Raw genomic sequence first — 13,733 nt, 5'->3', positions numbered from 1 at the left:
CGTGCCTAGTGTATTCATTGCGTTGCAAAGCGGGCATTTCCTTTTCACGCGTAAAGCGGCATTAAAAAAGAATCATAGTAGAGAACAATTATCTCTGGTGCAATGTGAGTTTCGCCGCCTTCCTTTCCTATAAAAAAGGGTCCACTTTTCGCCACCGGCGCGATATCTTAGCGATAGCTTCACTCTTTCCCGATCACTATGTCGTATACTCATCTACAACTTATGATTTTTACAGTGATTACATGTCCTTCCATCACCGTGGGAAACTCCGATAACCCCAACGGCCAGTGCAAGCTTCCTAACGGGCAGGCGTCAACCAGCCGTGAATACCAGACGGTCTGCGTATGGCAGTGTTCACGAGGGTACCGCCATACTGGAGACTTGACAAGGACCTGCCAAGTGGACGGCCAATGGTCTGGCACCATGCCAGTGTGTTCAGGTATGCCAGTCTGTTCAGGTATACCAGCCAGTGTGTTCAGGTATACCAGCCAGTGTGTTCAGGTATACCAGCCAGTGTGTTCAGGTATGCCAGTCTGTTCAGGTATGCCAGCCAGTGTGTTCAGTATGCCAGCCAGTGTGTTCAGGTATGCCAGCCAGTGTGTTCAGGTATACCAGCCAGTGTGTTCAGGTATACCAGCCAGTGTGTTCAGGTATACCAGCCAGTGTGTTCAGGTATGCCAGTCTGTTAAGGTATACCAGCCAGTGTGTTCAGGTATGCCAGCCAGTGTGTTCAGGTATACCAGCCAGTGTGTTCAGGTATGCCAGTCTGTTAAGGTATACCAGCCAGTGTGTTCAGGTATGCCAGCCAGTGTGTTCAGGTATGCCAGCCAGTGTGTTCAGTTATGCCAGCCAGTGTGTTCAGGTATGCCAGCCAGTGTGTTCAGGTATGCCAGCCAGTGTGTTCAGGTATGCCAACCAGTCTGTTCAGGTATGCCATCCAGTGTGTTCAGGTATGCCAGCCAGTGTGTTCAGGTATGCCAACCAGTGTGTTCAGGTATACGAGCCAGTGTGTTAAGGTATGCCAGCCAGTCTGTTAAGGTATACCAGCCAGTCTGTTCAGGTATGCCAGCCAGTGTGTTCAGGTATGCCAGCCAGTCTGTTAAGGTATACAAGCCAGTCTGTTCAGGTATGCCAGCCAGTCTGTTCAGGTATGCCAGCCAGTGTGTTCAGGTATACCAGCCAGTTTGTTCAGGTATGCCAGCCAGTGTGTTCAGTATGCCAGCCAGTCTGTTCAGGTATGCCAGCCAGTGTGTTCAGGTATGCCAGCCAGTGTGTTCAGGTATGCCAGCCAGTCTGTTCAGGTATGCCAGCCAGTGTGTTCAGGTATGCCAGCCAGTGTGTTCAGGTATACCAGCCAGTGTAATCAGGTATGCCAGCCAGTGTGTTCAGGTATGCCAGCCAGTGTGTTCAGGTATACCAGCCAGTGTGTTCAGGTATACCAGCCAGTCTGTTCAGGTATGCCAGCCAGTCTGTTCAGGTATGCCAGCCAGTGTGTTCAGGTATGCCAGCCAGTCTGTTAAGGTATACAAGCCAGTCTGTTCAGGTATACCAGCCAGTGTGTTAAGGTACGCCAGCCAGTGTGTTCAGTATGCCAGCCAGTGTGTTCAGTATGCCAGCCAGTGTGTTCAGGTATGCCAGCCAGTTTGTTCAGGTATGCCAGCCAGTGTGTTCAGTATGCCAGCCAGTGTGTTCAGGTATACTAGCCAGTGTGTTCAGGTATACCAGCCAGTGTGTTCAGGTATGCCAACCAGCGTGTTCAGGTATGCCAGCCAGTGTGTTCAGGTATGCCAGCCAGTGTGTTCAGGTATGCCAGCCAGTGTGTTCAGGTATACCAGCCAGTGTGTTCAGGTATACCAGCCAGTCTGTTCAGGTATGCCAGCCAGTCTGTTCAGGTATGCCAGCCAGTGTGTTCAGGTATGCCAGCCAGTGTGTTCAGGTATGCCAGCCAGTGTGTTCAGGTATACCAGCCAGTGTGTTCAGGTATGCCAGCCAGTGTGTTCAGGTATACCAGCCAGTCTGTTCAGGTATGCCAGCCAGTGTGTTCAGGTATGCCAGCCAGTGTGTTCAGGTATGCCAGCCAGTGTGTTCAGGTATACCAGCCAGTGTGTTCAGGTATACCAGCCAGTGTGTTCAGGTATACCAGCCAGTGTGTTCAGGTATGCCAGTCTGTTAAGGTATACCAGCCAGTGTGTTCAGGTATGCCAGCCAGTGTGTTCAGGTATACCAGCCAGTGTGTTCAGGTATACCAGCCAGTGTGTTAAGGTATGCCAGCCAGTTTGTTCAGGTATGCCAGCCAGTGTGTTAAGGTATGCCAGCCAGTCTGTTAAGGTATACCAGCCAGTCTGTTCAGGTATGCCAGCCAGTGTGTTCAGGTATGCCAGCCAGTCTGTTAAGGTATACAAGCCAGTCTGTTCAGGTATGCCAGCCAGTGTGTTCAGGTATGCCAGCTAGTCTGTTAAGGTATACCAGCCAGTCTGTTCAGGTATGCCAGCCAGTGTGTTCAGTATGCCAGCCAGTGTGTTCAGGTATGCCAGCCAGTGTGTTCAGGTATGCCAGCCAGTGTGTTCAGTATGCCAGCCAGTGTGTTCAGGTATGCCAGCCAGTGTGTTCAGGTATGCCAGCCAGTCTGTTAAGGTATACCAGCCAGTCTGTTCAGGTATGCCAGCCAGTGTGTTCAGGTATACCAGCCAGTGTGTTCAGTATGCCAGCCAGTGTGTTCAGGTATGCCAGCCAGTGTGTTCAGGTATGCCAGCCAGTCTGTTAAGGTATACCAGCCAGTGTGTTCAGGTATGCCAGCCAGTGTGTTCAGGTATACCAGCCAGTGTGTTCAGGTATACCAGCCAGTGTGTTCAGGTATACCAGCCAGTGTGTTCAGGTATGCCAGTCTGTTAAGGTATACCAGCCAGTGTGTTCAGGTATGCCAGCCAGTGTGTTCAGGTATACCAGCCAGTGTGTTCAGGTATACCAGCCAGTGTGTTAAGGTATGCCAGCCAGTGTGTTCAGGTATACCAGCCAATCTGTTCAGGTATGCCAGCCAGTGTGTTCAGGTATACCAGCCAGTGTGTTAAGGTATGCCAGCCAGTCTGTTAAGGTATACCAGCCAGTCTGTTCAGGTATGCCAGCCAGTGTGTTCAGGTATGCCAGCCAGTCTGTTAAGGTATACCAGCCAGTCTGTTCAGGTATGCCAGCCAGTGTGTTCAGGTATGCCAGCTAGTCTGTTAAGGTATACCAGCCAGTCTGTTCAGGTATGCCAGCCAGTGTGTTCAGTATGCCAGCCAGTGTGTTCAGGTATGCCAGCCAGTGTGTTCAGGTATACCAGCCAGTGTGTTCAGGTATACCAGCCAGTGTGTTCAGGTATACCAGCCAGTGTGTTCAGGTATGCCAGTCTGTTAAGGTATACCAGCCAGTGTGTTCAGGTATGCCAGCCAGTGTGTTCAGGTATGCCAGCCAGTGTGTTCAGGTATGCCAGCCAGTGTGTTCAGGTATGCCAACCAGTGTGTTCAGGTATACCAGCCAGTGTGTTAAGGTATGCCAGCCAGTGTGTTCAGGTATACCAGCCAGTGTGTTTAGTATGCCAGCCAGTGTGTTCAGGTATGCCAGCCAGTGTGTTCAGGTATGCCAGCCAGTGTGTTCAGGTATACCAGCCAGTGTGTTCAGGTATGCCAGCCAGTGTGTTCAGGTATACCAGCCAGTCTGTTCAGGTATGCCAGCCAGTGTGTTCAGGTATGCCAGCCAGTGTGTTCAGGTATGCCAGCCAGTGTGTTCAGGTATACCAGCCAGTGTGTTCAGGTATACCAGCCAGTGTGTTCAGGTATACCAGCCAGTGTGTTCAGGTATGCCAGTCTGTTAAGGTATACCAGCCAGTGTGTTCAGGTATGCCAGCCAGTGTGTTCAGGTATACCAGCCAGTGTGTTCAGGTATACCAGCCAGTGTGTTCAGGTATGCCAGCCAGTGTGTTCAGGTATGCCAGCCAGTGTGTTCAGGTATGCCAGCCAGTGTGTTCAGGTATGCCAGCCAGTGTGTTCAGGTATGCCAGCCAGTGTGTTCAGGTATGCCAGCTAGTCTGTTAAGGTATACCAGCCAGTGTGTTCAGGTATGCCAGCCAGTGTGTTCAGGTGTGCCAGCCAGTGTGTTCAGGTATACCAGCCAGTGTGTTCAGGTATGCCAGCCAGTGTGTTCAGGTATACCAGCCAGTGTGTTCAGGTATGCCAGCCAGTGTGTTCAGGTATACCAGCCAGTGTGTTCAGGTATGCCAGCCAGTGTGTTCAGGTATGCCAGCCAGTGTGTTCAGGTATGCCAGCCAGTGTGTTCAGGTATGCCAGCCAGTGTGTTCAGGTATGCCAGCCAGTGTGTTCAGGTATGCCAGCTAGTCTGTTAAGGTATACCAGCCAGTGTGTTCAGGTATGCCAGCCAGTGTGTTCAGGTATGCCAGCCAGTGTGTTCAGGTATACCAGCCAGTGTGTTCAGGTATGCCAGCCAGTGTGTTCAGGTATACCAGCCAGTGTGTTCAGGTATGCCAGCCAGTGTGTTCAGGTATACCAGCCAGTGTGTTCAGGTATGCCAGCCAGTGTGTTCAGGTATGCCAGCCAGTGTGTTCAGGTATGCCAGCCAGTTTGTTCAGGTATGCCAGCCAATCTGTTCAGTATGTCTGTTCAGTAAGTCTTTTTATTTAAGAACGTGCGACACGCACGTTCTCGGGAATATGATTATTTTTATTTAAGAGAGAACGTTACAGACGCGCTTCACCGATCGTGTACTCTTGGTTTTGATACACCAAGTTAGTATAGTTTCCAACATACAACTGACTTTCTGCTGTTCCTTTTTAGCCGTGATGTGCAAACCGCTGCCCTCTGTCAACATTGGTAATTATCATCCTCCAAGTTTGAATTGTGACTCGGTGGAGCAGAAATTCGACCAAGTATGCAGTCACCGCTGCCCAAGCGGCTACCACATGAGTCCAGGAACTGTGGGAGATATTTCCAATGATTTCACGTGCAACTTTGAGACAGGCGAATGGGATGGCCAGCAGAAAATATGCAAAGGTGAGATTGTGCTTGTTGGGTGGAGTGAAGACCGTGAAATCTGAGGTCATGATCACTGCGCAATTTTTTTTAACTCCAGATTTCGAGCCACCCACCCTAACATGCCCTAGTCAAGATCAAACAGTCGAGAATGACCCAGGTCAACAGTACGCTACGGTAGATCTCGGAGTGGACTTCAACGACAACTCCCTGAAGCAAGGCCTGACCAAGAAGGAGAGCTTCAAGGTTGTGTTAAAGATAAACAAAAAGGAAGTCGACGCATCGTTGACACAGCACAAACTGCCGATAAGAACACAGCAAAATGAGATCACCTACAATGTAACAGACCCCGCTGGAAACGAGAACCTGTGTAACTTCAGGGTCAGAGTAAACGGTAATTTCCTTGTCTCTGTCAGCCGCCATTTTGTCATTCAATTCCATCTTTTTGGGATAGCTACTGCGACTATTCCACTTTGTTGTCGAATAGTTATGTTGGTATTTTGTCACGTGATTTTCATATTGAATGAAAACGATAACAAAGTGTAACGATAACAAATTACAACGATAGCGAAGTGTAACGAGAATAAAGTGTAACGATAGCGAAGTGTAACAATAACAAAGTGTAACAATAGTGAAGTGTAACGAGAACAAAGTGTAACGAGAACAAAGTGTAACGATAACAAAGTGTAACGATAACAAAGTGTGAAGATAAGAAAGTGTAACGATAACAAAGTGTAACAATAACAAAATACAACGATGGCGAAGTGAAACGAGAACAAAGTGTAACGAAAGCGAAATGTAACGATAACAAAGTGTGACGATAACAAAGTGTAACGATAACAAAGTGTAACAATAACAAACTGCAACGATAACAAAGTGTAACAATAACAAATTGCAACGATAGCGAAGTGTAACGAAAGCGAAATGTAACGATAACAAAGTGTAACGATAGCGAAGTGTGACGATAACAAAGTGTAACGATAACACAGTGCAACGATAACAAATTACAACGATAGCGAAGTGTAACGAGAACAAAGTGTAACGATAGCGAAGTGTAACGATAACAAAGTGTAACGATAACAAATTGCAACGAAAACAAAGTGTGAAGAAAAGAAAGTGTAACGATAACAAAGTGTGACGATGACAAAGTGTGACGATAACAAAGTGTGACGATGACAAAGTGTGACGATAACAAAGTGTGACGATAACAAAGTGTGACGATGACAAAGTGTAACGATAACAAATTGCAACGATAGCGAAGTGTAACGATAACAAAGTGTAACAATAACAAAGTGTAACGATAACAAAGTGTAAGGATAACAAAGTGTAACGACAGCGGAGTGTAACGATAGCGAAGTGTCAGCTCTTAAAAGACGACGTGATTCAATCTGTTCATCCAAATAGAACGGCATTTTGTGGGAAACATTTGTTTTTTTTCATTTGTTTTTATCATTTCATAGTATCAGTACGATCGGTAGGGCCAGGATGAGGGTAACCGACTACCGACACACGCCCTAGAAATAACCGACTACCGACACACGGCCTAAAAATAACCGACTACCGACACACGGTCTAGAAATAACCGACTACCGACAAACGGCTAAAAATAGCCGACTACCGACAAAACATGGGAAAAGTTAGTGACCGTCGAAACACAAATGTTTACTTACTACCACACTGATGTATACAACCTATATTTAAATGCAACACAAGAGATAGTATACTATTTAAAATTAACGTTAAGGGTTAAATGAACAGCCTGAGGGCGCAGCCCAACGGCTTATATGGCTTATTACATGATCTATACGTAGTAAATAACAATTTTTATTTTTTTCGGGGTCCGGTATACATCAAATCGCGCGCTCTGATTGGCTCTCGTGAGGTACGGTATCCTACGATCCGGACAACTGGGGAAAAAGAGACAAAATTCAATAGTAGTTGACTTTTTTGGAAAAATTAAACGAGGTTCAGTTTATTTTTGACCTGCGAAAAAACCCAGGAGAGTTGGTGGTTGATTGCACAAACTTGAAAAGCTCATCAGATCAATACTGTACACAATCAAAATTAACATTTAGACAGCGGGGCTACTCCATGCACGGTGAATTGCAAAATTTTCGTAACTCGGGGTTTCAGTGTGAGCACGCTGCGAGAATGGAGCTCATTGACATTGACACCGAAGAAGACCGACTTATTTTTATTACGCCAAATATCTATTTTTAAGAACTGTGTCGACGACAATTAACAAGCGGAACGAGTGAGTAGACGCCTCAGATAGTCACACCACAGCCTAACTTTGCTGGTGGAATAATTTCCCAAAATTGCAGATAAAAATTTGGCTGAACGTATTGTTGAATTTCGAGGGTTACAAATACAAATTTTGCTTTCATGACAATTGAATCGATGCATTGTTAATATTCAATCGTTCTTGTTATTAAATCTGTGCCGAAAAAGTGGTGTTTTTTGCTCGTTTCTATTCAAGGTTTATGATGGTCCTTCATTAGTATTCACGGTTAATATCTAGTTTTTAACCTACTTCTCATTAGTATTCTAGCAAGAGACCATGATGTTAGAGAACGAATCCCCCGTATTAGGGTAAGTTCCAATGATGACGTCCGTAAAAACTATTTTTAGAACAAGCAGTTATTTTTAGATACGTCTCTGATTGGTTAGCGCTCACGTTTCCTAGCAACAAGAGTCTTACGCGCGATCACATCTTGAGCAATGTGATCCGGCAAGGGTGTTTCGGAAATCTTTTTGACCGGAAATACCTTTCTTTTTTACGAATGCTGTAAAAATGATCTTCCATAGAGTACGCTGGAGCCAATCAATCGTTTCTGGGACATTGAAATGCATAGAGTGCGTGATTTTAGGCTCTGGGATCAACTTCCCCAGTAAAAGTTTTCACTGCTGATTCGCAAATTACTTATAACACAACAATCAATCATAAATCTGTGCTTACAAAACACAATTCTCTTCCAATTCCCTTTTAATGAAAAAGATACATCCAGAACTTAATACCATTATATTCACACCGATATTACAAATAAAAGATTTCAAGTCTTTATAATGAAGTAGAACTTATTCCAGTGACAAGGGTTCTGAACATTTGCGTGAAAAATTGAAGTTCATTCATCTAAAAATTTTATAAATCAAAGAAAAATAAAGGCCTTCTTGTATTAAAATACATAACATAGACTCTGAGAATGCCTAGGTATTCTATCTCACCGAATTGCAGAGAAAAAGAACTTTTTAGGAGTCTGCACGATGCATTTTTGAATGAACTCCAAATTCACCGTCTTCCCGACGTCTTCCCGTTCAATTATTTATATAACATTTAGATAACTGAACATTAGATAACTTAACAGATAACAGGACACCACCCCATAAGTAGCATTGTGATCATGAGCCTTGAAGAGAAGCTAAAAGGATAAAAACAGGTAGCGAACGAAGTAAAGAAGTGCAGAGGGAAAAAACTTGGTGTGAAATTGTACTAGCTCGTGGTGCCCATAACCAAATATGGCGCGACGAACCATGTATGGATGCTCGCGCAATCTAAAAATAGCTTTCTTGGACGTTATCATGGGCCACGGGGATTCGTTCTCTTATATCATGGTCTCTTGATTCTAGTTATTAACCTCATTCATATTTAATAAATTCATATCAAACCCCACTTTTTCCCTGCTGATACATCAAGCCCTCCTTGTTCTGTAAGATTGTAAATTATTCATAGGTATTTTAGTGAAAAAAAGGGCTTGCAAGAACAATGGAAAAGGTGTCAATCATGTAATAATTTGTCTTAAGAAAAATTAAGGAAACCATTTTTGAAAACATGACAACATTGGTTTGTATTCCAGATGTGGAGCCTCCGACTTGTTCGAGATCTTGTCCGCCTGACATCATCAAGGAACTCACCACCAAACGCTACCAGCCTATTTGGGACATTCCTATTTGCACGGACAACGATGGTATTCCGCCCAGGATGGTGTCGTCTAGACAAATCTCGGACCACCTGGATGTTCCTGGAATATACGCAGTCACGTACGATGTAAGCGATCAGCAAGGAAACAAGTATAACTGCAGCTTCCAAATCCGGTTAACAAGTAAGTTTATTTGCTATCCATATACGCAGTCACGTACGATTATCATTTTTAAATCTCTCTTTTCGTTACTGTTATTGTTCTTTTTACGGTTGTACCATTTCTATTTAAGGACCGCAGTGTAAGGCATTTGCACCGCCAAAGAACGGAGCGTCGCAGTGCTTTGATTGGAATGGCCAGCTTATTTGCTCCGTCAGCTGCAGGCAAGGAAACGATTTTGTTTTTGAGCCAGCGATGAGTTACTTGTGCTCTGCGGCAATATGGAACACTTACCCCGGGCCGTTTGGAGGGCTTCAGACGACTCCCTGGCCAGACTGTTCGCGTGAGTGGACTCTTTTAAAATTACTATGCCAGAAGAAAAGCAGCAATTTTATGTTAGTCTGTGTTTCACCTGTTTAATATGTGCTCCCTGGCCGGACTGTTCGCGTGAGTTGACTCTGTTCAAATTATTACACCAGAGGAAAAGAAGGGATTATATGTTAGTCTGTTTTTCACCTGTTTAATGTGTGCTCCGTGGCCAGACTGTTCGCGTGAGTTGACTCATGACTATACCAGAAGATAAGAAGCAGTTTTATGTTTAATGTGTGACCCGATTCATACTTTATACTTCTGCCGTGCCGAATCTAATTGTTTGGATTGGGCACATGAATGGTTCGACGTCTGTGAATCAGTTCTGCACGGCGCTGAGCACGGCTGCACCAGTCGTGTTGCACGGCAAACGCACGACGCCGACTTGCCAATAATCGACCGTTCTCCTTCTTCTCATCTATTTATCATTTATTGACTTATCTACGCTTACGTTGGCCGTTTTGCGACTATTTGCCCATTTTATTTTTATTTTTCTTCAATTTCAGCGAGAGCCGGACCTTCTAAAGTGGGGATGATGTTCAGGCCTATGTTCTTTTTCAATGGCGACTGCAATGAACCGGATGTGCAACAGCAACTCAAGAGTAGCTTCCTCCAGCTGATGGGGCTTCCTTTTATCCCGCCTGGTTTTTGCAAAACAAATGACAACTGTAAACATGAAAATCTCAAAATTGCTTGTGGCGAAGTAGATGTAAATGCCAGACGGAAGAAGCGATCTGGAACTAAACAAGTGAGCATAAACACAGTTTAAAGAAGGTCGATCAACCACTCCTTTATTATTGTTAACAATTAAAGATCCATCGGTTTATTTGCAAGCCAAAAAAACTTAGAATAGCCACCAATGAATGAAGTTTAATTCCTTATTAACAATATTTGATTGAAAGCATCTTATTTACTCGCTTGAATCAGTCGATGGAAATTGATTCTTTACGTGAGTCGGTATTATGCGGGAGCATAAAATGGCGGCGTGATTGGCCTCCTTTATGCCCTCTGCAAACAGCGCTTGGATGTCAGTTATTCTAACGCTATTGTGACTCTTAGGTTTACTTCCAAATGGATTATGTCAAGGCTTCGCCTGCAATCACGGGTGCTGACGATCTCAGCGAGCAAGCGCTTTACGTAAACCTGAAAAACAATGTGGACGCTGAGCGGCCAGCCATCGAAAATGGACTTAAAGTAAGTAGCAGAAAGATGCATCCAATATTTCTTGAATATTTATAATCAACCCTTTACCATTGTCATTGTAGTAATCGTTGCTGAAGTTGGATTGTTGTTGTCGTCGTTGTTGTTGTTGTTGTTGTCGTCGTCGTCGTTGTTGTTGTTGTCTTTGGTGGTGGTGGTGGTGATGGTGGTGGTGGTGCTTCTGCTGCTGTTGCTTCTGCTATTGTTGTTACTTCTGCCGTTATTGTTGTTGTTCGTAAACGTCTCCCTCTCGGGGTGCTCTCGCGAGTTTTTCTCCCAAAAAGTCACCTGATTTCTTAGTTACATATTATGAAGAGTTCTTGTTGATAATGATGTGGAAAGTCACAGTCATTTCAACCTTTCACCAGAAAATCGACTGGGGCGCTGCCAAACTCACACTCGACAAACTGAACCTCAAGCCCGCCGACGCGTATTGCTCGGATGACGGCGCCGTTGTACGAAAGTGTTCTAAAAATGATCTCCTTTACACGCAGCGCTGTCGTTATAAAGACAGTGGCGAAGTTACACGCTGTAGTAAGTACCTTAGAGGCCCAGACGCGTCTTGATTGGTTGGCTTCTAGTTGAACCGAGACCTAGAGGCATTTTGATTGGTTGAACCAAGAACTAGCGGCATTTTGATTGGTTGATAGGTTGAGCCGAGACATGATAGGAACATGAAATACTAGACGACAGTAACTATAACCTAAACAATATTGGTTGAACCGAGTTGCTTGAGGCATTTTGATTGGTTGATCCGAGACCTAGAGGCATTGTGGTTGGTTGAGATCTTTAGTTATGCCCTTGCTTGCTTGTCTTGATTACATGCTTATGTCTCTTTGATCAGTTCGCTGCCCTATCGGGACGTATTACGAGAAAGATCAAGAGAAATGCATTAACTGTCCCGAGGGATCGTATATGAACCACGAGGGCGCTCTCGAGTGCAAGGCGTGCCCGGACGGCACGTGGACCTTTGGATCCCATAAGGCAAACTTCACAAATTGTCAAGGTATGGGCTTCCTTTGCTTTTTTAACATTAAAATGACATTTTTGACATTAAAATGTCATGATGCTTTGCGTGCCCGGAGCCCTAAGCTTTACTTGCTCACTATTACTAGAATTGTCAAACATTGGAGGGCCTTTTGGTTTAGAGTGAAATCTGGTAGCGACTTGTAGCCAGGGTTAAGGAGTAAAGTCTTGTAGCGACTTGTAGCCAGGGTTAACGAGTAAAGTCTTGTAGCGTCTTGTAGCCAGGGTTTACGAGTGAAGTCTTGTAGCGTCTTGTAGCCAGGGTAGACGAGTGACGTCTTGTGTCGTATGTAGCCAGGGTAAACGAGTAAAGTCATGTAGCGTCTTGTAGCCAGGGTTAACGAGTGAAGTCTTGTAGCCAGGGTTAACGAGTGAAGTCTTGTAGCCAGGGTTAACGAATGAAGTCATCTTTTTAGCCAGGGTTTACGAGTGACGTCGTGTAGCGTCTTGTAGCCAGAGCTAACAATAACAGGTTTGGCTTACCAGGGCACCTTAAAATCAACATGTTACCTTACCTTGCAGCCGAGTGTGGGCCTGGGTACTTCTCTGCCACAGGGATCGCGCGATGTTATCCGTGCAAGGCAGGCGAATACTCGAGTGGGGAGCGTAACAAGAAATGCGAACAATGCCCTAAAGGAACCACCTCCGTCTCCGCCAGATCCACTCGACTTGAAGACTGCGGAAGTACGTGAGCAATAATGTTCTTTCTATAGACAGGACCGTAGCAGGGGGTTGGGCACTGGAGGCACGTGCCCCCCCCCCCAATATTTTCAAACATTATAAGAAAATTAACAGTATGGGCGCATATTTTCTTGATGTTGCTGTATCGTGCCCCCCCCCTAATAATTCGAGGCCTGCTACGGCTTTGCTATAGGGGAGTGGACAATAGGGATAATAACCATTCTCGCTAGAAATTAGGCGACTGCTATGTTGGTTTATTTTACTGCGTGAAAATAATTGAAAAGAAATAAGTTCAGGGGGACGATGAATTTTAAAGCAATGCAAATGAGGCGGCAATGACACCAGAAGCGTTCTTCGTCAAGTCCGTTTCATCATGGGCTAACAGTGTAAATGAGTAGTGAATGAACATTTTTGTTTCAGTGAAATGCGCTCCTGGTACGTATTCTAGCAACGGAGTGGAGCCTTGCACGAGCTGTCCCATTGGAAGCTTTCAGAATGCTACCGGTGGAATAGCGTGTCGACCTTGTCCAGGCCGCCTCTCTACGCACGGAACTGGAGCAGACGATGAAAGCGCATGCGTGGGTCAGTTACTTTTTAAATGGGACGATTACCCGTTATGCACCTCACTGTACCCATGATGCACCTCACCGTAACCATAATGCACTTCACCTTACCCATGATGCAACTCACCGTATCCATGATACACCTTGCCGTTACCATGATACACCTTACCTTACCTACCCAAGATGCATCTCACCGTAACCATAATGCACTTTGCCTAACTCATGATTCTCCTCACACCTATCATTTGATGCGTTACCCATGATGCACCTAATCGATCCTATGACGCATTTCTCCCATGGTGCTCCTCGCCATACCCATGATGCACCACCGTTACCACGATAAGTAAGGGTTGAAACCCCTGATCTTTTTTCCTCAGAGGTGAACGACTGCGCGTCCAGCCCATGTAACAACAACGCCAAGTGTATAGACACAAAGGAATCCTACAGATGCGAGTGTCTCCCCGGATTCCAAGGCGCTAACTGTGATAAGGAGGTGGATGAATGCGACAAGCAGCCTTGCTTTGGTGCCGCCACATGCGTGAACAGGGTGGGTAACAATTTACAACCACAATGATCGTCATTTCCACCCACCAGCATCATCAATTTTCACCATCATCATCAATTTTCACCAGCATCATCATTTTCACCTACCAGCATCATCATCTTTTACCATCATCATTTCCATCCACCACCTTTATCATCTTTCACCATCATCATTTCTATCCACCACGATCATAACGGTAACGTGGACATGATGGTTTCACTAGTAACGTGGACATGATGGTTTCACTAGTAAC

General features: G+C 45.2%; 1 protein-coding gene across 1 annotated transcript in view; it reads left to right on the top strand.

Annotated features, from left to right (window-relative positions):
• The window catches only part of LOC5505419 (sushi, von Willebrand factor type A, EGF and pentraxin domain-containing protein 1-like), a 46,280-nt gene that overhangs the window by 5,415 nt on the left and 27,132 nt on the right, over positions 1-13,733 (top strand). The window contains exons 5-16 of the mRNA XM_048733294.1: positions 236-439; positions 4,827-5,042; positions 5,122-5,415; positions 8,876-9,121; positions 9,231-9,440; positions 9,973-10,214; positions 10,526-10,660; positions 11,035-11,200; positions 11,511-11,672; positions 12,215-12,376; positions 12,794-12,955; positions 13,314-13,483. Coding sequence (XP_048589251.1) covers positions 236-439; positions 4,827-5,042; positions 5,122-5,415; positions 8,876-9,121; positions 9,231-9,440; positions 9,973-10,214; positions 10,526-10,660; positions 11,035-11,200; positions 11,511-11,672; positions 12,215-12,376; positions 12,794-12,955; positions 13,314-13,483 — 2,369 coding nt within the window. The remainder of the gene's footprint in view (positions 1-235; positions 440-4,826; positions 5,043-5,121; positions 5,416-8,875; positions 9,122-9,230; positions 9,441-9,972; positions 10,215-10,525; positions 10,661-11,034; positions 11,201-11,510; positions 11,673-12,214; positions 12,377-12,793; positions 12,956-13,313; positions 13,484-13,733) is intronic.

Source organism: Nematostella vectensis, chromosome 10, assembly GCF_932526225.1.
Source record: "Nematostella vectensis chromosome 10, jaNemVect1.1, whole genome shotgun sequence".
Lineage (NCBI taxonomy): Eukaryota > Metazoa > Cnidaria > Anthozoa > Actiniaria > Edwardsiidae > Nematostella > Nematostella vectensis.
Note: the sequence above shows the minus strand (reverse complement) of the source record. Positions and strands in the feature narration are given on the sequence as shown.